This window comes from Pteronotus mesoamericanus, unplaced genomic scaffold (assembly GCF_021234165.1).
Source record: "Pteronotus mesoamericanus isolate MK-2021 breed Mesoamerican mustached bat unplaced genomic scaffold, CSHL_Meso_final scaffold_31, whole genome shotgun sequence".
Taxonomy (NCBI): Eukaryota; Metazoa; Chordata; class Mammalia; order Chiroptera; family Mormoopidae; genus Pteronotus; species Pteronotus mesoamericanus.
In genome coordinates this window covers 10,669,820-10,695,437 of record NW_026555312.1, presented here as the reverse complement: position 1 = coordinate 10,695,437, position 25,618 = coordinate 10,669,820, and the positions used below count along the sequence as shown (strand labels likewise).

The following is a 25,618-nucleotide window of genomic DNA, read 5'->3' as shown; positions in this document are numbered from 1 at the left end:
ATCACACTCATTTATCTAAGACCTCATCAAATAGTATATCTCTGGAAATCCCAGAAATAAAATTGATTTTAACTATTGATTTATGTTGTTGATGTCAGTCTATAATCACTTCCAAATAGATTTTCAGGTACAAAAACATTGACCAGCTCTCATCCTGGTTTGCCCAGGATTTTGTTGCTTTGGGCATTGAAAGCCTCATATCCCAGGAAAACTCTCAGTTCTGGGCAAACCAGGACAGTTGGTCACCCTAGAAAGACTCCATCCTTGGTATAAAATTACCCAGTTCCCTACAGAATGACTAAGTCACCCAGTATGAACTAGAAACACACTGGGTCAATGTGAAATTAAATTATTTTCCAAGCTTTAAGGAAAAACAAGAAGGCCAGTGGAGATTGTACATCGTCTCAACACATAGAGAAGTTCGAGCAGTTAGAAAGCGTTTCCTGGAGAAGGGCAAATCCTCAGAACACATGGTTACTGCTGCACCGGGCATCGCATACATCCATCTTCCTTCAGATCAAAGTGCTGTTCTCCTTCCTTGGAACCCATTTTTAACAGTGGAAATTGCATTTTCTGGCCATTGTCAGAAAAAGTCTGAGTAAAGAAAATGTTCAGTTTTTATACAAACAGAAGACTCTTTCTTCTACCAGCTCTTTAGAAAGTCAGGCTCATCTCATTAGATAAATTTCCAAGCAAAAAAAAAGGAAAAAGAAATTGAACATTAAAAACTGGTTAACCAGCCAATGTTGTTTAATCTTATATTACCTCATGGCCTTCTCAAAGATTAAACCATAAAAACACGATGTCATTTTTTCTTAACAGATTGGAAATGAAGGGCAGAGAGTTCCGTAAGTTAACTCATATTTAAAACATTGTAAAAGTAAACAGAAAACCCACTGCTCTTAATGCAAATATTTCAGCAAATATAGGCTACAAATTCAGAGAAATGGTAAATAATAGCTGGGAAAGTTAAAAGCTATGGTTAACAGGCCTACAAATTTTTGACAAGATATAGCAAGATCTGGTGGCACTTGTCTAAACCTGGGACTGCGTAATGACTATAAAAAATGTCAGGTGGACTTCAGAGCAAAAAGGAGGGCTATTTTTCTCACCATCATGAACTTGGAATGCCAAGCTTGTGATCTTCTGAGTGACAATCATCAGAGGCCTGAAAGGAAGATAGAAAACAATCAAGATAAACAAAAGTGCCACTGGAACTTTTACTCTATTTCTCTACCAAGATGGTGGTTTTTCATCTTGAAGATTAGTGAATAAAAAACAAAAACATTGAATTCGAAATAGGTAATTTTTATTTACCTTCTGAATCACTATAAATAAGAAGCTATAACCACGCTGAGCAAGATCACACTAGAAGTCCCTCTTGAGCTATTAGTCGAAGTGTAAGTTCCAGGCCCAGCATGGTCTTCACGGCCTGCAGCGTGTTGGCACTGCAGAACCTCACACTCTATTCCAGAACGAGAAAATGAGAATCTGCATTTTAACAAGGTTTCCAGGGCATCTGAATGCACATTAAAGTGTAAGCAGCACTGGTTTAGGATACCTAATCCAGTGCCCTGGTTCCACCTCCATGGGACATGGTTTGGCTTCCCCATCCTAATACATTCTAATGTGTTTTATTCTATTAAAGGCTATCCTTCCATGCATACATAGTCAAAGACACATTTGTAAAATGGAGCTACCTATAAATAAACCATTTAGTAACCAAAAATAACTCCAATCTTAATTGGAAAAAAGCCATCAAATAAAAACTTGCCTAAGAAGAGCCACCCACTTCAACAAGGGTGCCAAGATAACTCAGCGAAGGAAAGAAGAGTCATTTCAACAAACCATAATGGCACAACGAGATATCCACATAAAAAGAATACAGAAAGTAATTAAAATGGGTCAAAGATCTAAATGTAAGAGCTAAAATTATAAAACTCTTAAAAGAAAACACAGATGTCAATCTTCAGGACCTTACATATGGCAATAATGTCTTAGATGTAACAATACCAGTAACAAAAGAAAAAAGATACATTAAAGGATAACATTAAAACTTAAAATCTTTGTACCGCAAAGAATGTGGCCATCAAAGTGAAAAGGCATTTCAAAGAATGCATGAAAATATGTGTAAATCATATATCTGTAAGACTTGTACTAGCCTATATAAAGAACTGTTACAATGCAGTAAGTAATTAAAAGACAACCCCTCCAGCTCCTGAATGCAAGGGGCGGCAGTCAACGCACGTAACCCATGTCCTAATTTCAGAGCAAGGGGTAGTTGCAGGTCACTACAGTGTCTTAGCCCAGTTAATCTGATCAAGGTATTTGAGAATTGACTGTGGTGTTGTTTGAGTGTGGGTTTGGGCTATTGGACTTTTTCTTTCTCTATGACCTGGTTAATTGAGACTGTATGTATATATGTATCAAAAACTTTAATTTGTGATCACTTTTTGACTAAGAATGACAATTCTAGAAAAAAATCAGAAATGTGTATTGTTCATTTATTGGAATAATGCAAGTATCAAACTATTAGGAATTACAGAAATAATGATACGGACATGGACTACTCTGCAGCCATTAAAAATAACTTTGTAAAAAATATTTATTGAAGTAGAAAAGTCTTTTTTTTGCAGTCTTATTATTTTTTTAATTGTTCAAATACATTTGTCTCCATTTTCCCGCCACCACTTTCCTTTGCCCCACCCACCCCTATGAAGTAGAAAAATCTTTACAATGTGAAGAAGCAGGCTACAAAACAGTATGTATAAGGTATCATAAGATGTCATTTTTTGTAAAGAAAAATGTGTATACATACATGGAAACAGTACTAGTACATATATTACAATATTAACATTGTTTTCTTGGGGGGAAAAAAACAACCCAATTTAAAAGCGGACAAAGGATTTGAATGGACATTTCTCTTAAAAAAAATAAATAAATAAATGGTTAATAAGCACATGAAAAGGTGCTCAACAGTAATGAGTTATAAGAGAAATGCAGATCAAAACCACAATGAGATACTACTTCTGAAGCAACAGAAGGACTAGAATTGAAAAGATAGATAACACGTGTTAGTCAGGACGTGGAGAATTGGAACACTGATACATTGCTGACGGGGACTGAATGCACCAGAGACCTAAAAGGCTGCTTTAGAAACAGTCTGGCAGCATCTCAAAAGGTTAAACATAGAGTTACATTATGACCAAGGAATTCCACCCCAAGGTATATTCCCATGAGAAATAAAAAAAATGTGCATACACAAAACTTGTATTCAGAACATTATTCATAATAACCCAAAAGAAAATAACCTAAATATCCATCAACTGGTGAATGGAGAAATAAAATATGGTATCAATATTAGCAGTATTCGACAATAAAAAGAATGAAGTACTGACACATGCTACAACATGGATGGGCCTTGAAAACATGCTAACAGCAGTAGACACAGAAAAACACATTGTATCATTGTATGATTTATATGAAATGTCTAAAACAGGCATATCCACAGAGAAATGAAGTAGACTGCTGGTTGGTTGCCTAGGCTGGGGCAATTGAGAGGAAATGGAGTGGTTGGTAATACATACAGGTTTCTTTTGAGGGTCATGAAAATGTTGTAAAATTGTCATTAATGACTGTGTCCTGTAAATTTACTCTGCAAATATGCTAAAAAAAAGCACTGAATTATATACTTTTAAGGGGTGAATTGTATGATATATGAATTGTAATCTCAACCAAGTTGCAAATTTTTAAAGGCACCTGTTTTTCCAATCATCTACTCTAGCTTAGTACTTTTAGTAGCTCTATTCTTGTTCAACAATACAAGACAAAATCCCACCGCTCTAACTGCCATACTTTCTTTCAAACCTTAGTCTATCCTGGTTTTCTGATCTCCATTCTTGTGGCTTCTTACTGAATTGACTGTCTCTGACCCCTATAGGCTGATGGATGCCTCATTTACGTGGAATGCTGAGGCTTTGACCAACGTCCTAAATGCAGCGGGGTCCAACCTGTGGCCCGCGGACCGCATGCAGCCCCGGATGGCTGTGAATGCAGCCTGGCACCAAGTCGTAAGTTTACTTAAAGTATTATGAGATTTTTTTGTGTGTGATTACGTGTCACAATGTATTAATGTATGCCCCAAGACATACTCCTCTTCTTCCAGTGTGGCCTAGAGGCGCCAAAAGGTCGGACACCCCTGTAAGCAGAGCAAGGATTTTCAACCTTGTTCATCTCATGGAATACAAGAACTAATCACTACAATTCTGTGACACACCAAAAAATAAATTATACTTTTTGCCGATCTGGAAAAAAATTAGGCATAGTTTTGATTCATTCACAGTGGACAGCTATCATTGTGCTGGCTGCCGTCATTTCTTTTATTTGACAATCTAAGGGAAAAGAGGTCAATGCCTCTAACTAAATAGTCATGTACTGCATGTTTTAAAAATTCTTGCGGCACACCATTGTGTGGCAGCACACCAGGTGAAAACCGCTGTCCTGCAGCAGTGTCCCTGGAATGACCCTGGGATGCCACACAGCCTCTGTGCCCTGAGCTGAGTCAGGCCCAGATACGTGGGAGGATGGAATTTAACACAAACTATTTTTAGACCAACTGTGATGTGTGTCAACTGCACTTATCCACTTCTCTATGAGTCTATTTCCTCTTCAACTCTTCTCATTCTAATTCCCACTTTCTATCTCTTTTACATAAGTAGGTAATAGTTTAAACTATCAATATAAACAAACAAGATAAAGCATTTTCAAAAAAGTGTCAATGAATACACTTTGAAATCTTAACACCTACACCCAACTTGATATCTTAGTTGCAAATGCCTAGGAGCCAATGGCCATTACTTGAAACAAGATTTTGAATGTTGTGTATGAGGCTGAGAGGAAAGTGAGTCTCACTGCAGAAGGGGACGGCTTCTGTGCTCTGCCAGGCCTGGCGAGAAGGTGTGGCAAACAGAAGCCACCCAGGTGGTCACGTTAAGGCAGCAAGATGTGCTCATAACTAACACTGGCGTAACTACACTCTTTTATGTTGAAAAAAAATAACTGCTCTTTCAGAACACTGAGGTTTGGGTCCAGAAATAAAGGCTAGATGGCAGCTTTCTATAAGAGCATATTGGTCTTACAGACCATTTTAACTTTGCAGCTCACTGCCTGACATTCAACAAGGCTTCTGACCCACAACGTGTCTTTCTTAGAGATTCACTTTAAGCATCACACTCAAGCTAGTTTCAAAAATGACTTTCAGAACAGTACAGTTTTCTTTCCAAAGCCTTTTTGTCTTCTTTTTTTCCTGCAAGATTGAAAGTCCTAGGAGTCATTAACAGGACCTGAGCTCCCAGCTTTCCTTACACAAATTCCAATAAAAAAAAATTTTTTTTAATATGAGACATACTCTCTGGTGACTATGCAATTTGCAAATCAAGTAAATTCCTACATTTGATTTAATTCATATAAAAGTATATATTTTAAGGGTCTAAATATAAATGTGTGTGTGTATGTGTGTGTGTGTGTGGTATTTTTTAAGGGCCTAAAAAAATAGATACATCAACACAGACAAATATGTCATGGAATTAGCCCACCTTTCTGTCTCTATAGAAATATAACATTTGTTTTCCTCTATCTGGGATTAGATTTAATGTATTCCATAATTACATACATATTCAGCACAGCATTTGGTGGTCTAATATTCACATACGTGGTGGCCATGAGAAGGCACCTCTCGGATCGGCTGCTGAAGCAGTGTAACTGCCTGGCTCCAGCCGTGTCCTGATTCTGCCGCCTAGTCTGTACTAGGCCCACACCTCCGCACCCAGGCAGGCCCCTTGCCACAAAGCACCGTACTCCTCCGCCCTCAGGAATTTTAGCCGAAGGACTTCCGATTGAACTTGCCAAAACTGTCTTAGAACTGCACTGTAGCCGAAGACCACTCTTCCTCCTCTCTCCCTCGTTGTCTCAGGGGTCAGACATGCCTGTCAGTCTGAGGCTCTCCCAGACTCATCCACTGGCCTCCCCAATTTTCCTCACAGGCATTTCACCCAAAAAACCCCTCATACTTCTGTTCCTGTCTCGGCATCTGCTTCTCAGTGAACCCAAACGAATGCAATACACAACACTGAATATCTAGATCAATGCCAATAACTAAGAATTACTCAATATGAAATCTGCATTAGTGGTCTATGTAGAAACCATATTGTCATCCTTGTTCAGAAGAAAAATCCCTTTGTTGGGGGAAAAAAAACAACACTGAAGAAGCTATGGATCAAATATTGCTATAGATCATCCAGACTATACTTTCCACCATATACTGCTTCTGTTTTAAACATCTGAAGAATTTTCTAGCAACTAAAATAAAAAACAACTCACACATGTGATATCTGATTATAATAGAACATGCTGATAACTTGTGAAAAAGAAGATCTAAAATCCTCAAACTAAAACCTGTTCACTAAAAGGAATGCATTTAGGATCCTCCTACATTCCTACTTTGCCATGGGTATAAGGGAGCACACCACATGCTCCTGCTCAGAGAAAGTCCTCTCTGAACACTTTTTCATTGAGCAATTTATTTAAACCTATGGGCAGATCAGGTGTCAAACTTAAAATGCACAAGTTAGTGAAATTCAAGAGTCAAAGCTGTGAAGTTACTAATTTAAAATAAAACTCAAATACCATCCATGATGCATTCCAATCAAAACATAATATAATCTAAGACATGTTTGTTGGTTTGTGGTTGGAACTCTTGCTTTCTTTTCTTTTTTTTTCTTTTTTTTAAAAAAAATGCAAAACCCAGTATCCACAAGTACATACTACAAGCACAGGAAGGACATAAAAAGGCTCTTTGATACAGCTAAAGAACAAGACAATGAGGCCTTAGAACTTGAGCTGCACTCAGATTTTCCACCCCCTGAAAAGTATGCCCTGTCTCTGGATGTGTATACACCTGTCAGTCATGTGCCCTGCACTTGAATCCATGGGAACCATCTAACCAATCTGAAATCAGGGTTTGAGTCCAGCACGGTTGAGGTAGGGCCACTTCTTTTTTGTCCCACGAATTTTTTTCATGATTAAAAAGAAGGCTAAAGAAAACCATTTTTTTCTTCCCAAACTTAAGATTATCAAACTGGGATAAGGAAATATGGAGGGAAATTAAGTAAAGGAAAACAGAGTTGGAGATGGGTTTAGAAAGAAAAGAAAGAGAAAGCAATGCCATCCACCTCTCCCTCCCCATAAACAAAATCAAGGCATTCAGATACAGATTTTAGGCAATTTACCAGAAGTGGTACTGGTACCCATTCATTCATTTGCATTTCCCATATCAACTCCCCCCCCCCCCCAGAAATAACATGTCTTTAAAACATTAAACAACACTCCATTTTGAGCAATATTCCAATAAAACCTGCCTGTGTTACCTTAATCTTTGTATCTAAGGTGGTTAAGTTCTCTGTCCTGGTACAGTTAGGATGGAACAATGAGATAATACAGTCATCAAAAAAGCCAACCAGTTATACAGCTGGCTGACCCTCAAAGATCTTACCTTCCCAAACAAGTCATTTGAGATCCAAAAAGTTATACTTTACATTTGTATTACTTCTTGTGCCCACTTCAACAGCACATATACTAAAATTTTATTACTTCTTTGTTTATAATACAAATCCACATATAATCACTTACACACTAGGAAAGCAAGGAATCAGGCAAGCAAGAAGTTTGGCAGGGTGGGAGAATACCAGCGAACTTCCAATCAGCTGTAACCTAGGCCAGGACTGCCAACACGAACAACAAACAGAGGTGCCAAGATACAACGCAAACTGTGCCTGAACCCAGTAGCTGAGGTGCAGAGGAGGCTTAGACAGTACCTCCTTGTCTCCCTGCTGCTTCGGCCCTGCCTGTACCCCCTGCTCCCTGGATTACTTACTGAAGGGGCTGCTGATGCTATTACAGCTTTAGTGGCATGCTCCCAAATGCCTTCCAACTGTGCCAACATTGTGGAAGAAAATAAGGGATTCCAGGAGACACAGCAAAGAATGAATATAGCTCCACCAGGCTTCCTAGGGTTGCAGCTGAAGGTAGCAGGAACTCCTCTGGCTCAGAGTTCATGCTATCTGTTTAGAACCATCCAGTGTCAATCAGAGCAGAGTGGGCTTATACTCTTCCCACTCACCTTTTCAAAGGCGTCATCTCTGTACTTCGGCACTCAACAACAACAAAATCACCAGTTTTCCATTTTAACGGGAACCTACCAAATATACTTCATATAACCTACAAACTTAAGTCTTCAGAATTAAATTCCAGGTGACTGTGCTAATTATTGAAAAGCTAGCAGTGCCTGGCGGAGAAACATGAAATAACCCAATATTGAAATCTCTCTGCAAAAATCTTCTTTTTACAATCATACAGAACCCAATTATTTGCACATACTGGGCTGGTCAGATAGTGACCAGGATGTCGTAACAGAGGAAAACATTTCCCATGGAGCAACAGGACAAGCGGCCTCTATCACTAGGAGGGCAGGCAAGCGACACCACTGCTCTGGGTTACAAGAAACGTAGGAGGGTAACAGGGAATACAAATGGCTCTTGCTCTACTCCTGTAGGCTACAGTTCATCGTAATGTGCATGCAAACATATTTAAATAACACTTAGGGTGTCTCATTATTATAATCATACAAAAGAATAAAACAATGATTAAAATCACCAATAAAGCACACCCCCCTACAGAGTCACTGTCTTAGCATTTTGATCATTTCCTCCTACTCTTTTTTCCTACACATGTCCACATTCATAAAAATGGCATCTTAATACATGTATTTCTTTTGAGGTTTTTATTTTCCATCATCTTTTAGGCATTTTCCAGTATCACTAACATACTTTGAAGACATCATTTTCAATGGATGCATTTAGTACCATCATTTAATCATTCACCTCCTTTGGACCATCTGGGATACTCCCAATTTTTAATCATTATTGACAACAGTTGTACATGCTTATGAATAAATTTGATTTCCTTAAGGTAATTCAATTCCTAGGAATTTATCCTATTAGAGGTTATGAACGTTTTAAAAATTCTTGCTTAAAACTTATGGCTAAATTGCCTTTCAGAAGTGTTTTATGAATTTATACTCCCACTAGTAGAGTAGAAGAGCTCTCATTTCATAATGTTTTCAAAAGCACATGGGCAAATCAAATTGCCGACATGGTGGGAATGCAATAATCTGCCTGAGTCTGGCCTGCCCTACAAAGGAAAAAAAAAAAAAAAAAGAGTTCTTCTTGCTGCTTCCCTCAGAAGAGAACCCGGTTTCCACCCTTCTGTGAGCAACAAAGAAGAATCAGTTCATTATCACAAACTTAAAAGGGAATCAAGTACCAGCTTTATTACAAGCAATTGCTGAGCTGCCCCCCAGAAGAACAGTAAACTTGCTAGTATCTGTAACAGCCCACATTCCTAGTGACAGCACAGAGGACATTCACCACCACATGCGTTGACATAGGTGGAATTAGCAGCACTAATAAAAGTGTATCTTGTGTGTTATCCTCACCATTAAAACCAGTCTACTCCATGAAAACTTTTATTACTTTCAGAATGATAAAATTTCAAGCACCAGAATAATCTGAAATACAGCAAATTTATGTGTTCTTCCAAATTAAAAACATTGTTTGATGCAAATACTAATCGAATCCAATCCCATTTTACTCCTGTCTGTGCTCTTATTCTAAATGTGTAATAAAGTATGTGAAGCACTTAGGTTTGTATTTATTCTCAAAAGACAGTAGCTACCACGTCAGACTGCATTAAACAGCCAGGCTCAACTTCCAAATACTACTGTATTCCTAAACAGGATAGTAAATACGATTTTTAAACTGAAATAAGCGTTTAATTCTATTCAGAAGGAAAACTGTGGTGGCTTGCATGGTCATAATGAGAACTGGTAAAGAATCTCTCTAATTGACAACTTGTGATCTAAAATAAGTGTCCCCAACCTCCGGGCCATGGGCAGGTACCAGTCCAGGCCTGTCAGGGACCAGGTTGCACAGCAGGAAGTGAGCTTGCGTGTAATGGGCTTGACTCATCCCAAAACCCTCCCTCTACCCCAGTCCATGGGAAAACTGTCTTCCACAAAACCAATCCCTGGTGCCAATAAGACTGGGGACCACTGATTTAAAACATCTTGTCCACTTTAGGTTGGTATGTATCTCTCCTTTTATATTAGCTGGCATTATCCAAGAAGACAAATTCATGCCAGTGAGACACTGTGCATTTATGGTGGTGGGGGCAGGGGAGAATGCTGCTTAATAATGCACTATAATTTTTTTAAAAAGACATACCTTCAAGAATTGGATAGTATGGCCATTCAGCAATGAGAGAAATAAATTGCAGGCAATTTACCTGTCGAAGACTTTTTTTTGTACCCTTTCCCTAACAACAGTCCTTTCTAGTTGAAACATTCTACAGTTTTGTGTGTAATGTCTGAGATTTCTTAATACAAGGGAATCCAAAAATGCCAGAGAACAAACATCACTTAAGGGAATTTATCATGGCTACGCTGCTGAAAAGTCGAGTTGACAGGAACTGATTTTCATCCCCGCCCTGCTGTCAAAGCCCAAATCCACAACGTTTCAAAAACACATTACTGTTTCCCACAAATGCCCTTTATTTTTCCTTTTGGTAACTTCCCACCATTCTGTTTGTACTAAAGTGATGTAACAATCATTCAAGAGTTTTATGGTTTTATGAAAGAAACCAGTGGAGGCGGACATGTGACAAGAGCAGGAGGAGATGTGGACAGTAGAGGCACTCCTACCTGCATGCTGGGGGGGTGGGGGGGGTGCATTTGTTAGCTCAGCAAAAGGGATGCAATTACAAAACAATGTGTATCCGTTCCCTAGAGCTGCCATAACAGATTACCACAGGTTGGGGGATTTAAAACCAGAAACATTGTCTGGAGTCCGGAAGCTGAAAGTCCCGTAAGGAGGTGTTGGCAAAATTGGTTCCCTCTGGAGGCTGTGAGGGAGAATCTGTTCCATGCTTCTTCCTTGTTTCCGGCAGCTGACAGCAATCCCTCGAGTTCCCTGGCTTGTAGCTGCATCTCTCTCATCTCTGCCTCCATCTTCACATGCCTTCTTCCCTCTGTGTGTCTGTGAATTGCATCTCTCATGGACTTCATACAGAGACTCCCGCATGATGGACTTAGGGCCCACCTCAATCCAGTACGTCCTCATCTTAACTAGTTACATCTACGAAGATGCTATTTCCAAAGAGGGGCATATTCTGAGCTCCTGGGTACACGTGAATCAACCCAGTACACAATGATATGCTCACATTTGAACTTCCTATATAAACTTGAAATGGATGACTGTACACTCACTGCACGGTCTTTGCTCACTGCTGTCTCCTATAACTGCACCTGCATCTACAGGTTCTCCATCAGTGTCTGCTGGATGATGAACAGATGAACCTACTGATGCAGGACCGGAGTCTTGCCCTGGTGTGTGGATCTGCTGAATGACGGCCTCTATCTCTGACATAAAGCCCCGTCTATGCTCTCCAGAGTCATTTCCTCTAACACGGACTGAGAAGGTACAAGAAGGTAAAGATGCTTGCAAAGCAACCTGAGTGCAGGATCTTCAATTTTTGTAATCCTTCCCCACATCCTTTCAGCATTGTCACCCACATTTAATTTCAATAGCCATCACTTTAATATGCTAAACTTGCTTTGGTGACTTTCCAAAGGACCCAACTGAGATTTAAAGAACCCATGTTCTCTCCTTCTAAATATAATCAGCTTATATATAAGTACAAGCTGGAATAAACAAGTTTCAGAATAAACACAGATGACACTAGATAAGCGTATAAATCAACTGATGAAATCAGGAGAGCCCGTGAGTGCCAGCTGCAAACACTCCAGGCTCCGGCGTCCCCATGGGTGTGATTTACAGGCAATGGGCAGCACCAGCCACTGACAGCCAGGCGCAGGGTCCAAAATGCAGTGAGTGACTGACTGGTGGAGGAAGGGGACCGAAGTAGGGTGGTGGCAGCAATCAGGGAAAGCTTTGTAAAACAGTGATCTTTGAACTGGGTTTGGGGAAAAGAAGTAAAAGATTTCTACATAGATAAGGATGATAAATATCCCTCTAATCAGCGGAATGAGCAAGGCAGAGACAGAGAGACATGGACTAACCTAGCATGCACGCAGACCGTAAACTTTTTCGGCATTGCTGCCATTTGCAGAGCAAACGGGAGCAGGAGATGGGCCGAGGTAAGACAGGACCGTCTCATCATCTGCCTGGTATTCTAGAACCTCGTTGGCTGGTACAGAGAACACAGCCTAGAGAAGGGGCAGGGTGGTAGGAAAGATGGCCAGTCGGGAAAACTGCACACATGGGTGGCCCCGTGTGATGGCAGTGGGCACGCAGAGCAGCGAGTGGAGCCAAGGGACAGCCAGGCTGCCAACCTGATAGGACGTAGGGACATAAGGGGGTGGAGGATAGGGTAGGGGAGGTGGCTTCCTGGGACTGCCACAGGCACCTGTCTCTCACTTCTGTGTTCCTGCAGAATGGCCCCCTCTGCCAGGCATACCCTTCCTTCTGCCTGAGCAGCTCCAGGCCCTGGCACTGCTGTACTGAGAACCCAAAAACAGTTGCAGAAAGGAATGAATGAATAGACACTTTGTGCCTTGAAAAGAAAAGATGATGCAGGTGAAAAAAAGGTAATAATCTACTTTGAGCTAGAGTAAAAGTTTTTTATTCAATATCCCAACCAAATGGCTCGGGGGCTATTTAATTGAGGTTTCTGGAAACATTGAAAAAAGGACTGACAAATGCTAGAGTATTTAACTCACTCATTTACTAAACAACTAGTAAAAGCCAGGATCTCTTCTAAGTATCGGAGGGGTGGGGGCATGGTTATGGGGTGAAACCAAAAAAATGAAGTTTGTTAATTAAACAGTAGGCAGAGTTATGATCACCATTTAAAAATTACTTTAAATGCTCTAACTGCCCCACTATATTGTTATCTTTCTTGTTCCCATATTTTTCTAGCAATACACATCAATAAAAAAGAAAACAAAGTTTGTGAGCTTGTTTCAGAAAAATTGAGAAACTGCTTCATAATCTGGGGGGGAAGGAACACAGAAAGGAGACAACTCAAAGAAAAATAGGTAAAATCCAGAGTCCTGAGGGTAAGAAAAAAATGATGCAAGAAAAGCCACTCTGAGACCAAAGCACAGCCATGGAAATTTCAGTGCAACAGTCTTTGTGTCCCAGAGCAACACGCTTGCCTTCCTAGGCCTCTTCATGATGGGATGGGCTAGATGCACAACTTGCAAAGTTCACAGAAAGGAGCCGTGAGTTGTAACCCCCTTACTTCACTGCCTATCCTGCAGTAGCTCATCAAACGAAATGCAGTTCAGCCTGAAGGGAGACCGCAGGTTCTCTCTGACCTCAGACTGCCCGCAGGGAACAGAACCAACTGCTAAGGAAGTAACATGTACCCATACACAGTGTGCTGTGAGGAATGTCTGTGCCTTAGTGTCCATTCCTCGGGATTTCTGAAGTTATTACTGAACAAACATCAACAGGGCATAGAATTTTCACTAATTCACCCATCGTCTTCACCACGTGACCAGTCAGGGCAAGCGTGGCCCACAGGTAAAGGCCGGGTGACACATTTTGACACTGTTATGGAGACCTCCCGCTGTGCCTGGCATTACCTTTCTAGTTGCTGCATGTCTGATGGATCTGGTTGGGGAGAGGCTACTGGTTGGGGAGGGGGCAGCCAGGGGACACTCAAGAGGGGAAGGTAGCAGCTATTTATCAGCTGGTATGGAAGAATTTCTGTATTAGCAACTAGGAGAGATAAACACCAACTCAACGTTAAGGGCCTTAGAATAGGGGATCAGCAAACTTCCACTGTAAAGAGCAAGATAGCAAATATTTTAGGCTTTGCGGCTCATATGGTTTCTGTCTCAACCACTCGACTCTATCATCATTGTGCAAAAGCAGCCAGAGACAACATAAATGAGTAAGTGCCTGGCTGTGTTCCAACGTAACTACAAAAACAGGTGGTGGGCCAGATCCTGCCCATGGGCCACCGTGTGCAACTCCTGCCTGACAACACATCAGGGCTCACGGTCCTACAGAGCAACCAAACCCCATTAGCACTGTCTTACCAACAGATTTAACCAGGCCCCCATGATTCTGATGTGCACTCTTGATCCTTATGGGCTCCAAGAGAGGGAGTCAAAGCCAGCAGTCAGACTGTCCCCCACAAATTAAGATACTCACCCAGAAAAATCCGTAGTGAGAATCCCATAGTGGAAGATGTATATTCTGCTGATGTGGCATATCGTCAAGTATCCCATTGCTACAAAAAAGGAGTATCTGAAACCAAAAACACACAGGATGGGATTACTATGCATTCCAAGAATGTATTCAATCAGTTTTCTCCTCTTCCTTCCCCTCACTCCCCTCATTTGCAATGTCACAAAGTCCTGTCTGGTCTTTGATCCCAGTCCACCTCCTCCACACTGCTCTGAGCCCTTCATCTCGTCTCACCTGGACCACTGTAGTCCTTAACTTTGGCAGCATAATGGAATCACCTGGGGAATCACTGCAAATCACAGATGTCTGGGCCGCAGCCCCAGATATTCAGGTGTAATCAGTACAGCATGCACAGAGCAGGCGTAATTCCAATGTGCAGCCAGAGCTGCGAACCACTCACCTGTAAGGTCTGCCCTCAGAGACTCCTCTTCACCAACCGTCACATTTATACAATGATCTTTGTAAATAAAAATCGTCACCATGTGCCCACCGCTCTCTTCCTAAAACACCTTGCTCTCTTGGCTTCAATTCTCCTTGTTTTCTTCATGCCTCTTTGGTTAATTCTTCCCAGACTCTTGCTCAGCCTGTCTTCTTCCACCTATTCCTTAGGTGTTAGCATCCCTAGTTCTCTGCCCAGGACCTTCCCTGTCCATGCCTGAGACTTCAACTACCACCTACTCCATATCACTCCATACCACGCCCCCCTCCCATAGCATAAACCAGCAACACACACACATATACACGCCTGCCCCTCAGAACACGCATCAACTTGTAATTATAAAGATATGTGATAATCTGATTAACTACTGTCTCTCTTGCTCGACAAAAACTCCATGAAGACAAGGATGATCATATGTGTTTTGTTCATTATTCAGCCACCTACTGTGTGTTGAATGGACAAATAACTAAATAACTGTGATTTGTCTTAAAAGTTTCCAAAGGGTCTCACTATCTAGTCACAGGAAAACTCCTGAAGATAGCATGCGAGGTGCTTCCCACACTAAGCTCTACCTCACCTTCCTGGGCTCATCTCCAGCCATGCTCCTCATCCACCATCTGTTCCAGCCGCACTAGATTGTTCAAATTCCACAATTACAGCCTGCATTCTCAGGCCAGGTATCCTTCTGCAAGCTGCTGCTTCTGCCTACAGCTCCTTTCTCCATCCTCGCACCTATCTGGGGACTCCCTAACTGTCAGATAAGGCTTAGCTCCAATGTCACCCGGCTTGGTCTGGCTCCATCCATTTATGCCATCCCCACTCCCAGCATGATTCATTGCCTTGTCGCCTGTATTTCTCTAGTGCTAGACACTAGCATATATAATTATAATATTAAAACTGTAAGTATACATTTCCCCAACTCACTGTGACCGTGAACATCCCAACCTTCGACCTAACACACAGGAGAGTTTAACTGACTGTTAGTTGAAAAGAACTGAAGTGAATACATTAAACATTTTAAGTGATTCAAGAACTCATCAGAGATATGCATTCAAAAGGTATAACTTTTTAAACATGTATATTCTGATACTAAATTATCTTGAAATATACAAATTCACATTAAAATAACTCATAAAGACTAGATCAGCCTAAGGAATAGTAAAGAGTAAGAATAATAAAAATTCATTTGGTAGCAAAAGAGAGCCAGATGAGTGTGAAGTTTTTTCATACACTCTAGCATGCTATATAAACCTTGACGTTCTCTTTACCATTATTTGCAATCAAAGATGTTAACACACAACAAAGATTTTCCCCTATCCCGGGTTCAAACTTAACCCTTTCCAAACCAGAAGATGGTGAATGAAACCAACAACTAAGAAAAAAACAGTCCCTTAAGAGCTGAAGCAGAAGCTGAAATAGGAGTCCAGCCACTTTGCCTCCAGCATGCGTTCCCTTTCCCAGCCAGCTCAGGAGGGTCAAGGCAGAAGCACAGAGCAGATTCAAAAGACAGATTCTTCCAGGGCCCTTTCAAATGCGGCCATGCCTGCTGCCTCCTCTTTCCCCTCAACAGGACCTACACCTGCACCTTCCCCTGCCCCCTGACCCAGAAAGAAAACCAAGTTCAATGCAATTGTTATAAGAGCCACCTATCAAGGACGGTGCCAAGTATTGCATCCCAATACAATAGGGCAATGCATTCACGCCCTGGACAAACCTGAAAAATCTAAAGAATCCCGAAGTGGTAGAGGAAGCATGTATTCTGGAGACAGAACAACATGGTTTAAAATCCCAGGCCTGGTGAGAGTAATCTGTGGTCTGGGATGTCGGGACAGTGGTTATTTTAGTAAGGAGGGCTGTGGTAAAGGCTGGGACACGCGTGACAGCAATATTCCCCTTTCTGACCTGGGTGGTAAATACGTGAGCATACTCACTGTGTGAAAACTCATCAAACTGCACACCTTTTATACCTCTGAGTTTCATTTCCTCATCTCAGGGGGGAAAAAAAGCTATGTCCTACTGAGTTGTCCTAGAAAGAATGTATTTGCAATAATGATAAATACTAAATAACACATTAAATAAGAGTTTATACATTAAAAATAATGAAACCTAATATATTTAAAACATCTTGGCCCTGCACTTGGCATAAAGCAGGTACTCTGAGATTGGCCTCTGTCCTAGGAAATACAAACTATATCCTGCTCCAGCTTGGTTCCTATGCGGTAAAGCAATGCCCATGACTTCTGCCTAACATAGCGGCTTGAGAAGGAAACAGGTGCTACCGCAAGGACTCTCTAGACAAATCCTGAATAACGACAGTCAGTCCAGAAATGGGTTAGTTCCACATGGCAGCAAATACTGACCTTCCCCTCCTCTTCCTGGCCATATATGCCAGAATTGTTAAAATGGGCTCAGTAAAGAGAAGAGGACAATTCACCAAAAATCGTGAAATCCTGGTCTTGAAGAGAACTTAAGTTCAAACTACCACAAACCCCACATTTGATAGCGGGGAAATCTGATGCACGGAGAAGCTGCGTCACTTGTCTGGACTCACACAGCTAGAATGAGCCAGATTTCCTGACTGTGGTCTACTACTTTTCCCCACATCAATAGGACACAACTCTCTCCTCTGAGAACTGAGCCACTGCCTGCCTCTGCAGTGCTGGGGAACCACACAAGCAAAGAAAGAGAGAAAAACTTTTTCTGGCATCCTTTCTTTTTGGTCTTATGACACAGCTGTCTGCTACCACAATATTATTGCCTGTCTGTAAAGTGTTCTGTTCTGCCAAGGCCAGAGTATTCCATTCCTGGCCACGGATGAACACAGAGGTCCTCCGGGGGCCTGGCACAGAATTAGTGTGCACGGAAGTTCTTCACTCCGAAAAACGGACCGCACCCCATCAGCATCATACAAGCGTGGGCAGAGCTGACAAATTATAATTTATAAGGAAATGTCCTAGAGATGGAACAACATATTTTATTAATCATTTCATTGTTTCCAAAATCAAGTTTGGAAAAAGTCAGCTATTTTCACCCCCATTAAAAAAAAGAAAAAGAAAAGAAAAAATAAGCATTTTGTCATAATATAAAGCATTTCCAAAACCCATTCTTTCCAAATTAGAAATACGAGTTTTCTATTTCCCTTCTGAATGAATGAGAAGCTCTCCTTCAAGGAGGGCACTTAGAAGAGAGATGATTAGGATTCAAATTTTCAGAGCTCATTTGGATACTAAGTTGAATGACTATCAAATTTAAAGCATGAAACAATATTTTCCCTTGAAAACCAGAAATTTATTTGAAGTAATTACAAGACTACACACTGAGAAGTTAAAATTCAATGACTTTAAGAAGCAAAACTATTGTGCTAATAGTCTTATTAATCAAAGAGCTTTCCAAAGCCAAAATAAGGCATCTGCTTTTTCAGAGACACCATCAGAGAAGTCTTAGTCATTCATTCCATAAATATTTATTGAGGCCTTACTTGTGCCAGGTATTGTTCCAGGCTCTGAGGATACAACAGTGACCAAGAGAGAAAGGTCTTTGTTTTCACAGAGCTTACATTCCAGTGTCGTTGACTGGCAGAACTAACACTGAGGTTTCAGAAAGACCACGGGAAACAGAGACAATGCAGAACAGATACCCCTGTTACCTTAATTGATAGTCTAAGCATGTAGCCTTCAAGGAAGAATGAAATTACTTCTGTATTTTGAAATCAAAATATCATAATAAAAATTTCTTTTCTTTAACAGTTTCAACGTACAGAATTAAAGTATACAAGTTCTGACATACATATGTACCCAGAAAACCACAGCCAAATCCAAGATAATAGACATATGTGTCCATCAGCCCCCACGTGTCTTCCTGCCTCTTTGAGATCCCTGTCACGTCCTCCTGCACCACCCCGGCCCTGGGAACCTCTGATCTGATTTCGGTCGCTACAGATTAGTTTGCCCTTTGGAGAATAGAATGTGTGTGGCTTCCTTCACTCAGCATTATTTATTTGCAATTCATCCATGTCACTGTGTGGATCAATCATCCATTCCTTTTTATTGCTGAGTAGTAGTCCATGGTGGGGACCATTCGTGTTATTTCCAGTTTGGGGCTATGACAAATAGAGCTGCCTAATTCTGATACAGTGTTTTTTTACTGGAGACCCAATTTGGCCCCCGACCTTCTTTGTAAAGCTTTCTCTACAGACTCCCAACATTTACGACTCCCTACCTCTCCTTCCGATATCCCAAAGAACCTGGGGTATGCCACGTGTGGCATATGGGAAAGGTACTCCCTCCCCTGGAAATACATTTCAAAGATCATGAGTAACCTCATCTTGTACTGTTCGCTCCCACAGTCTTACCTGTGAATATTGGATACACTTGCAGTGACCATGATTCCATAGCACGTTAACACCAGCACAAACAGATGCGCAGAGTACCTTTAAGACATGCGGGGGGGAGGGGGAAAAACACGGAATATATTTCATATTAACATACTTATCGGTTACCCATACTGATACTCCACCTCCACCCCAGCAAGAAGCAAGCGATTAGTTAACTCATGTTTATATAAAAGAAAGTTAATCGAGTATTTTTGTTCTATAGAACTAAGAACTTTATCTTGAAATGATACTAAGTAGTCATGACACACTCTGCCAATTGCAGCACCAGTAACGTCAGGAATCATAAATGGGATGCTTATACTTTTCACATACACAAGTGAGAGTCTGGAGGAGAGTTCTTTCTTTCTTCAGGGCTTTTTTTTCTTTTTTAAATTTTAAAGGACCAGGACCACTAAGCTGTCCCAGGTGCCAAGACTTTTAACTGACTTGGTGGCTGATTCAGAACACTCATCACTTTTGCTCAAATTTCATTTGAAAGAATAAGAGCAGCTTCTAATGCCCTGAACAAATTCACAAGTTTCCTTAAGTTGTACTTCTAGAAATGCTGGTTCCTAAAGCTTCTTCCCCCAAAAGTGTCACTCCCAAGGTACTAACCAGCTTACCTAGCAGAGGAAAGTCTAGTCTACATGCCTGCTTTGTTCAAGAATGACTCTCATTCCCTGAGACTGGCACTGAAACTACTGCTTTACTCCAAGTGTAGGACAAACACCTGTATCTCCAGCAGTGATGCAAGGAAAAACCTATGTCCACAACATTTGGGAATGCTTCCTGGTCAGGAAAATTAAACCTTATAAAAATCCATTTACATGACCCAGGAGAGATCAAAAAAGTGCAACTTCAAGAAAAATTCACCAAACTGACTTTCAATGGGTAGTCAAGTTTATTGATTCCAGGTTCTTACAGTAAAGGTAAATTTCTTCAACATCCCTATTATTTTAAGTAAATACATATTTCTTTCCTTAGAACCTGGGAAATGCCAAGAATATTGCCACAAAACACCCAAATGATAACTATTAGAATTTACGAGGCTCCTACTCACCAGCCAAAACAAAAGATGACAAAATAGATGCCAAAAATGGTGGCAAACGTGTGCCGGGCCACGGGACTAGTTTTACCAGGACTTAAGTAGATGCGAAACCAGAAAGCAGCACATAAAGCAACGAGCTGGCAGGCCACGAAATTCACCTGCAAGGGGAAAAAAGAAAGAAGCAAAACTTTTATTGTTTGGTCCATGTGAGAATGTTCTCGACATTTTTCAGATTTCCGTGTCAAGGAGCATCTCAGACTGGGACTTTTCTGCTGCAGAGTGTTCACTTGGAAGAAGGAGGAGAACTGTGCCCTCCTCACCTGCTTTAAGAAGTGAGCAGCCCAATAGAGGCAGACCTTGTTTTATTGAGCTTCACTTTATTGTGCTTCACAGGTCCCCATTTTCTACAAACCGAAGGCAAGACCCTCCCCCAGCGAAAAGATCTTGACTCACTTTATTGCCATATTCGCTTTATTATGGTGGTCTGGAACCGAACCTGAAATAACTCCTGTAGTTTCTATTTCAATTCTTTAAGACTAGCCAAGGTTGCTTTCCCACTCACAAAACAGGAGAGTTGTTCATGTAAAGCCTTTGGGTGACTGTGAGATCAGTTTGCTGGGTCTCTTCCCACAATCCCCAGCACTATCCTAAGGTAAAGAATATGTTCTTTTAGAGATGCAAATGAATCAAATCAAAGACTTCCCTCATCTGGTACCTAAGAAATCAAATGCTTCCTCAAAGTAATCATCGCCTGTTTTAGGACTCTAATTTTTCTCATTTTAAATTAACACCCAAAAAGCAAGAGCATTGCTCAAATTCAAGGTGTGGTATTAAAGATCAAAAGAAACAGCCCTGCATTAAACTTTCAACGTCAGTGCTGTCCAATTATTCCAAGTTGGAACCAAATTCCTTAGAAAAACCTCAGCAATCTAGCTCTCAAAAACATTTTCCTTAAAAGAAAATATAAAATAATACCCTGATACCCATAGGAAAGATCACCTGATATGACGCAAAATCAAAATACATTCAGTGATATAACGGTTAATGAAAACTAGAAAAGCAGTTTAATCTTTTCGGAGTATTCCCAATAAAAACTTCAGTATCAACTGGCTTTGAGGGGACACTTAACTGAAAAGGGATCAAGGCTATAAATATCTGAATAGACCCTCAACTTCAGCCTGGGCAGTTTTTCATGCTACAAAACGCTCTAGCTATAAAATTCATGAGGGCTGGGCTCCAAGGTAGCACCAGAAGTGGTAGACATCACCTCCCCTTGAGGCCATTTTCATTTTGCGATGAAAAACAAGAATACTTTGGGCCCCTTCTAATTCATAGAAAATAATATTTTCAAAGAACTTTTTGTCCTGTTTTTAAAAATTGGCTGTACTATGTGTCCCCTCCATTTGGAGCTCATTCTTCATCAGTCTTCCCAAAATCCTATTTCCCCTACCGCCCACCCTCACTTTATACTCTGAAAGGCACAGAAGAGTTGAGCTATGATCCTATCCTGCATAATTTCAGTCATATCTTTTTATATAGGCTAAATGCACAACCACAAACACAAAAAAATAGATAAAAATAACCATCTTAGCAAGTTTCAAAATGTAAAGGAATTGGCAAATGGAAAGTCAAAGTTATGATCTTCTGTAGGTCATCAATTACACGTTCTTTCATTCTCTCAGTGCAGGGTCCAGCCTGCAGCCATGGAGGAATGTAGTTACTAAGGAAAGTGCCAAGGGAAAATTTGCTCCATTCCTTTTGGTTGGCCAGTAATTACTGACCATCCCTGAACCTGAGGACAGAGCAGTGGTTCTCAAGAGGACAGTCCCTGGACCACCAGCAGGAGCATCTACCCGGAAACATGTTTGTTGGAAATGCAAATTTTCAGGCCCCACCCAAGACCCAACAAATTCAACATTCCCAAGGTAGGTCCAGCAACCTGTGCTTTAAGAGCACTACTCTCCGCCCCCAAGTAATTGTAATGTACACTTAAGTTTGAGAACCACTGGGATAGACGACAAAGAAGCAATGTCCCTGCCATTGGAAGCATATGATCTAACTGGAGAAAGAACTCAAATAACATACAAGTGATTGTAAATTAATATTACAATACATTGTGTGAACTTACTACATTAAATGTTTAGATCCTAAGCATATGACAAGAAGTGTCATGGTTAAGGAAGAATAAGACTCAGGGGGATACAATAAGAAATGCTGTTGAAACAGATAAATATTGGGGGGTGGGGGTTAAAGACACTAAAACCACTGCTGCCTGGGTCCTATCCCTAACAGTTCTGATTCAATAGGCCTGACATCAGGACTTCGCAATGCATTCAGTGAATCTACTAGGCAGGCCAGATGGAGTCCTCCTAGTTTGGAAATATAAAGACAGAGACCTACGGAGGCACCCAAGGAACTGGGCTTTCCAAGAATGAAGAAAAACACAAAGAAAAGAGGGATTAGACTGTGAAAGCTTTGGGGGTGGGGTGAGATGGAACAAATTGAGGAGTGATCAAAGCCTGAAGGCCAGCACTCAGCCAGTACAGACCGCCTCAGCTGCCTGGGAGTCTCCTGCACTGGGTTTGCCTTCTGTAAGACCCCTCTAAACCTACCTCCAAGGAAGAGAGAGCTTTACCATGGGAAAACTACACCTAATCTTATAACCCTAGAGATTGAAAGAGAGGAAGAGAAGAGTCATTGGGTCATTGAAGCAATCTGCCATTTTTTAGTCACCATAGTATAGTGTATAGCCAACTGAATGCCCTAGTTCTGACATTAAGATGTCAACTGGGCAGCCCTCAATGATTAATTGATTAATTCTACAAATATATACTGTGTGACGCTATATACCAGATACTGGGGACTGGGGACAGTGACCAAGACACTATCACTACCTTAAGTCAAGAAGAGAAGACTTGCGTGCTCTGGATTTCAGTTCCTTCCTTCCTTCCTTTCCTTCCATCCTCCCTCCCTTCCTTCCTGCACAAACTGTGTCTTTGGAAGAACTAGTTTCTGATGTCTCTTCCAGCTCAAATAGTCTATGATTCTATGATTCTGTATCTAACCTGAATCCTTTCCTTTAACTGTTAGTGATAAATGCCCAAACCCAAGACATCATTATGGATTAAAAGCTTCCCCCATACACTCTTCCCCGCCCTCTACCCAGGAGTGAGTCACGGATGGCTAGCTGAATGTCCCACAGCAAACTGTTCCAAGGCAGAAGTAGAAACGCACTACAGCACCACTTAATACTAGCAGGAGGGTTCTATCAGAATTGCTTTCAAATTACCAGATGTACATCTTAAAAGGTACAGGCTGAACCACAATTAGATACCACTTTGCATCTATTAGGATGCCTATTATTTTTAAAAAAAAACAAAATAATAAGTGTTGGCAAGGATGTGGAGAAATTAGAACCCTTGTACACTGTTGGTGGAAATGTAAAATGGTACAGCCACTGTGGACAACAGTATGGCAGTTCTTAAAAAAATTAAAAATATAATTACATATGATTCAGCAATTCCAATTCTAAGTATACAGCCCAAAAAATGAAGTGCAGGATCTTCAATACATGTTCATAGTAGCATTGCTCGCAATAGCCAAAAGGTGGAAGCAACCCACATGTCCATCAACAGATGAATGGGTACACAAAATGTGGTATATACACACAGCAGAACATTATTCAGCCTTAAAATAAGCAAAATCCTGGCACACGCTACAACATGGATGAACCTTGAAGATACTATACTAAGTGAAACAAGCCAGTCACAAAAGGACAGATAGTGTATAATTCCATTTATATGAGGTACCTAAAATAGTCAAATTCACAGAGACTGACAGTAAAATGGTGGTTGCCAGGGGCTGGAGGGGGAGGGGATGTGGTTATTATTTGACACCCACAGAGTTTCAGTTTTGCAAGATGAAGAGTTCTGGAGTTGGGTGATGGTGATGATTGCACAAGAATGTGAATGTTCTTGATGCCACTGAACTGTATGCTTAAAAAAATATAAAAGTTTCCATTTTATCCTGTGTATATTTTACCAAAAAATTTTTCTTAAAGTGTAGGCTGGAGTATGATACCAATTTCTTTGTGCTTGCTAGCCCATGTGAACACTGGCGGCTAACAGAAGCTATGACCATCTCTGTGGCCAAGAGTGACCAGCTGCCACAAAAACAATTCATACAGGAACAGAATTAGATCTTTGTTCCTTTCCTCTCTAAGGGCCAACAAAATCGGAGGCATTATCTTTTAAAATACAACCTTAAATGGGTTTGGTTTGATGTATGAGATTGCTTCCAAATAATGTTAAAAGGGGTGGAAAGAGTGGAGTGAGCATAAATCAGTGGTTTCCAACTGGGGATGACTGTCCAGCAAGGGACGTTTTTGGTTGCCATAACCAGAAAGGGTGGGGGGGTCTAATGTCCAAGGATACTGCTAAGTATTCTAAAAGGCACAGGAGAACTTCCCACAACAAAGGATTTTCTGGCCCAAAGTGTCAATAGTACCGAAGCTAAGAAATCCTGGTATGGATGAAACAAAGTTGGCCACAAGTTGAAAACTTGCTGAAGATATGTTCTGGGCACATGAAAGTTTACTTGTGTGTGTTTGAATTTTCCCATAATACACAGGTTTTTAAAGTTACACAACTCTAGAAAGAAAGCAAATCCCGGGTCTGAAATAATACAGATACTAACCTCTTTATCCACATCGGAGAAACACCTAAGTTAGGGAGATAACATATATGAGCATAGAAACAAACCAAAAAAACAAAGAGCCCATTTCTTCCTAAATAGAAAAAGAACTACCTTTCATGAAATGATCAAACTCCCGTAAGAAAAAAATCAAATTATAACAATTACAACAGAAAAGACCTACCATCAATAGTAATCAAAGTAAGTACCGTGACCTGCCGTCCCATGACCCAGCAACAGACTCAGTAGTTACCTGCAGAATCAACAGAGCCAGACTACCAGCTGCAAGACCCTGCTCCACCACTTACTGGTTGAAGAATTACAGAAGCTCAATGTACCTTGGCTCCTGGTGTATGTAATAGAGGTAATAACAGTAATACTACCTCACAGGGTTGTTATAAGAACTAAAGTTAATACATTAAGATGACTTGAATCAGTGTCTGACACTGATAAGCATTTGCTACTAATATTATTCTATATCTACTAAATTGATACACAAGTTGTGCATAGAATAATCTCAATATGTGGTGACGAGGGTGGAGCTATTGCGACCTGGCTTCCTGTCTCCTCCCTGCCGCCCTCACACTGACTCCCCTTCCCAGCCCATATTTGGACAGCTGCCAGTTTCCCGTGTGTCCTTCTTCCCCAGGGAGAGGCAATGCAGTTGGGACAAAGAGTCAATCTCTGGATTTTCCAGCTCCTGAGTAGAGTTTTATAGACTTTATCTAAAGCACAGA

General features: G+C 40.9%; 1 protein-coding gene across 1 annotated transcript in view; it reads right to left on the bottom strand.

The window, feature by feature from the left end:
• The window catches only part of MBOAT1 (membrane bound O-acyltransferase domain containing 1), a 102,403-nt gene that overhangs the window by 33,305 nt on the left and 43,480 nt on the right, over positions 1-25,618 (bottom strand). Inside the window, exons 2-5 of the mRNA XM_054592200.1 lie at positions 20,202-20,347; positions 19,121-19,198; positions 14,295-14,390; positions 1,113-1,168 (exon numbers count right to left, since the gene is read on the bottom strand). Of these exons, the coding sequence (XP_054448175.1) occupies positions 1,113-1,168; positions 14,295-14,390; positions 19,121-19,198; positions 20,202-20,347 (376 nt within the window). The remainder of the gene's footprint in view (positions 1-1,112; positions 1,169-14,294; positions 14,391-19,120; positions 19,199-20,201; positions 20,348-25,618) is intronic.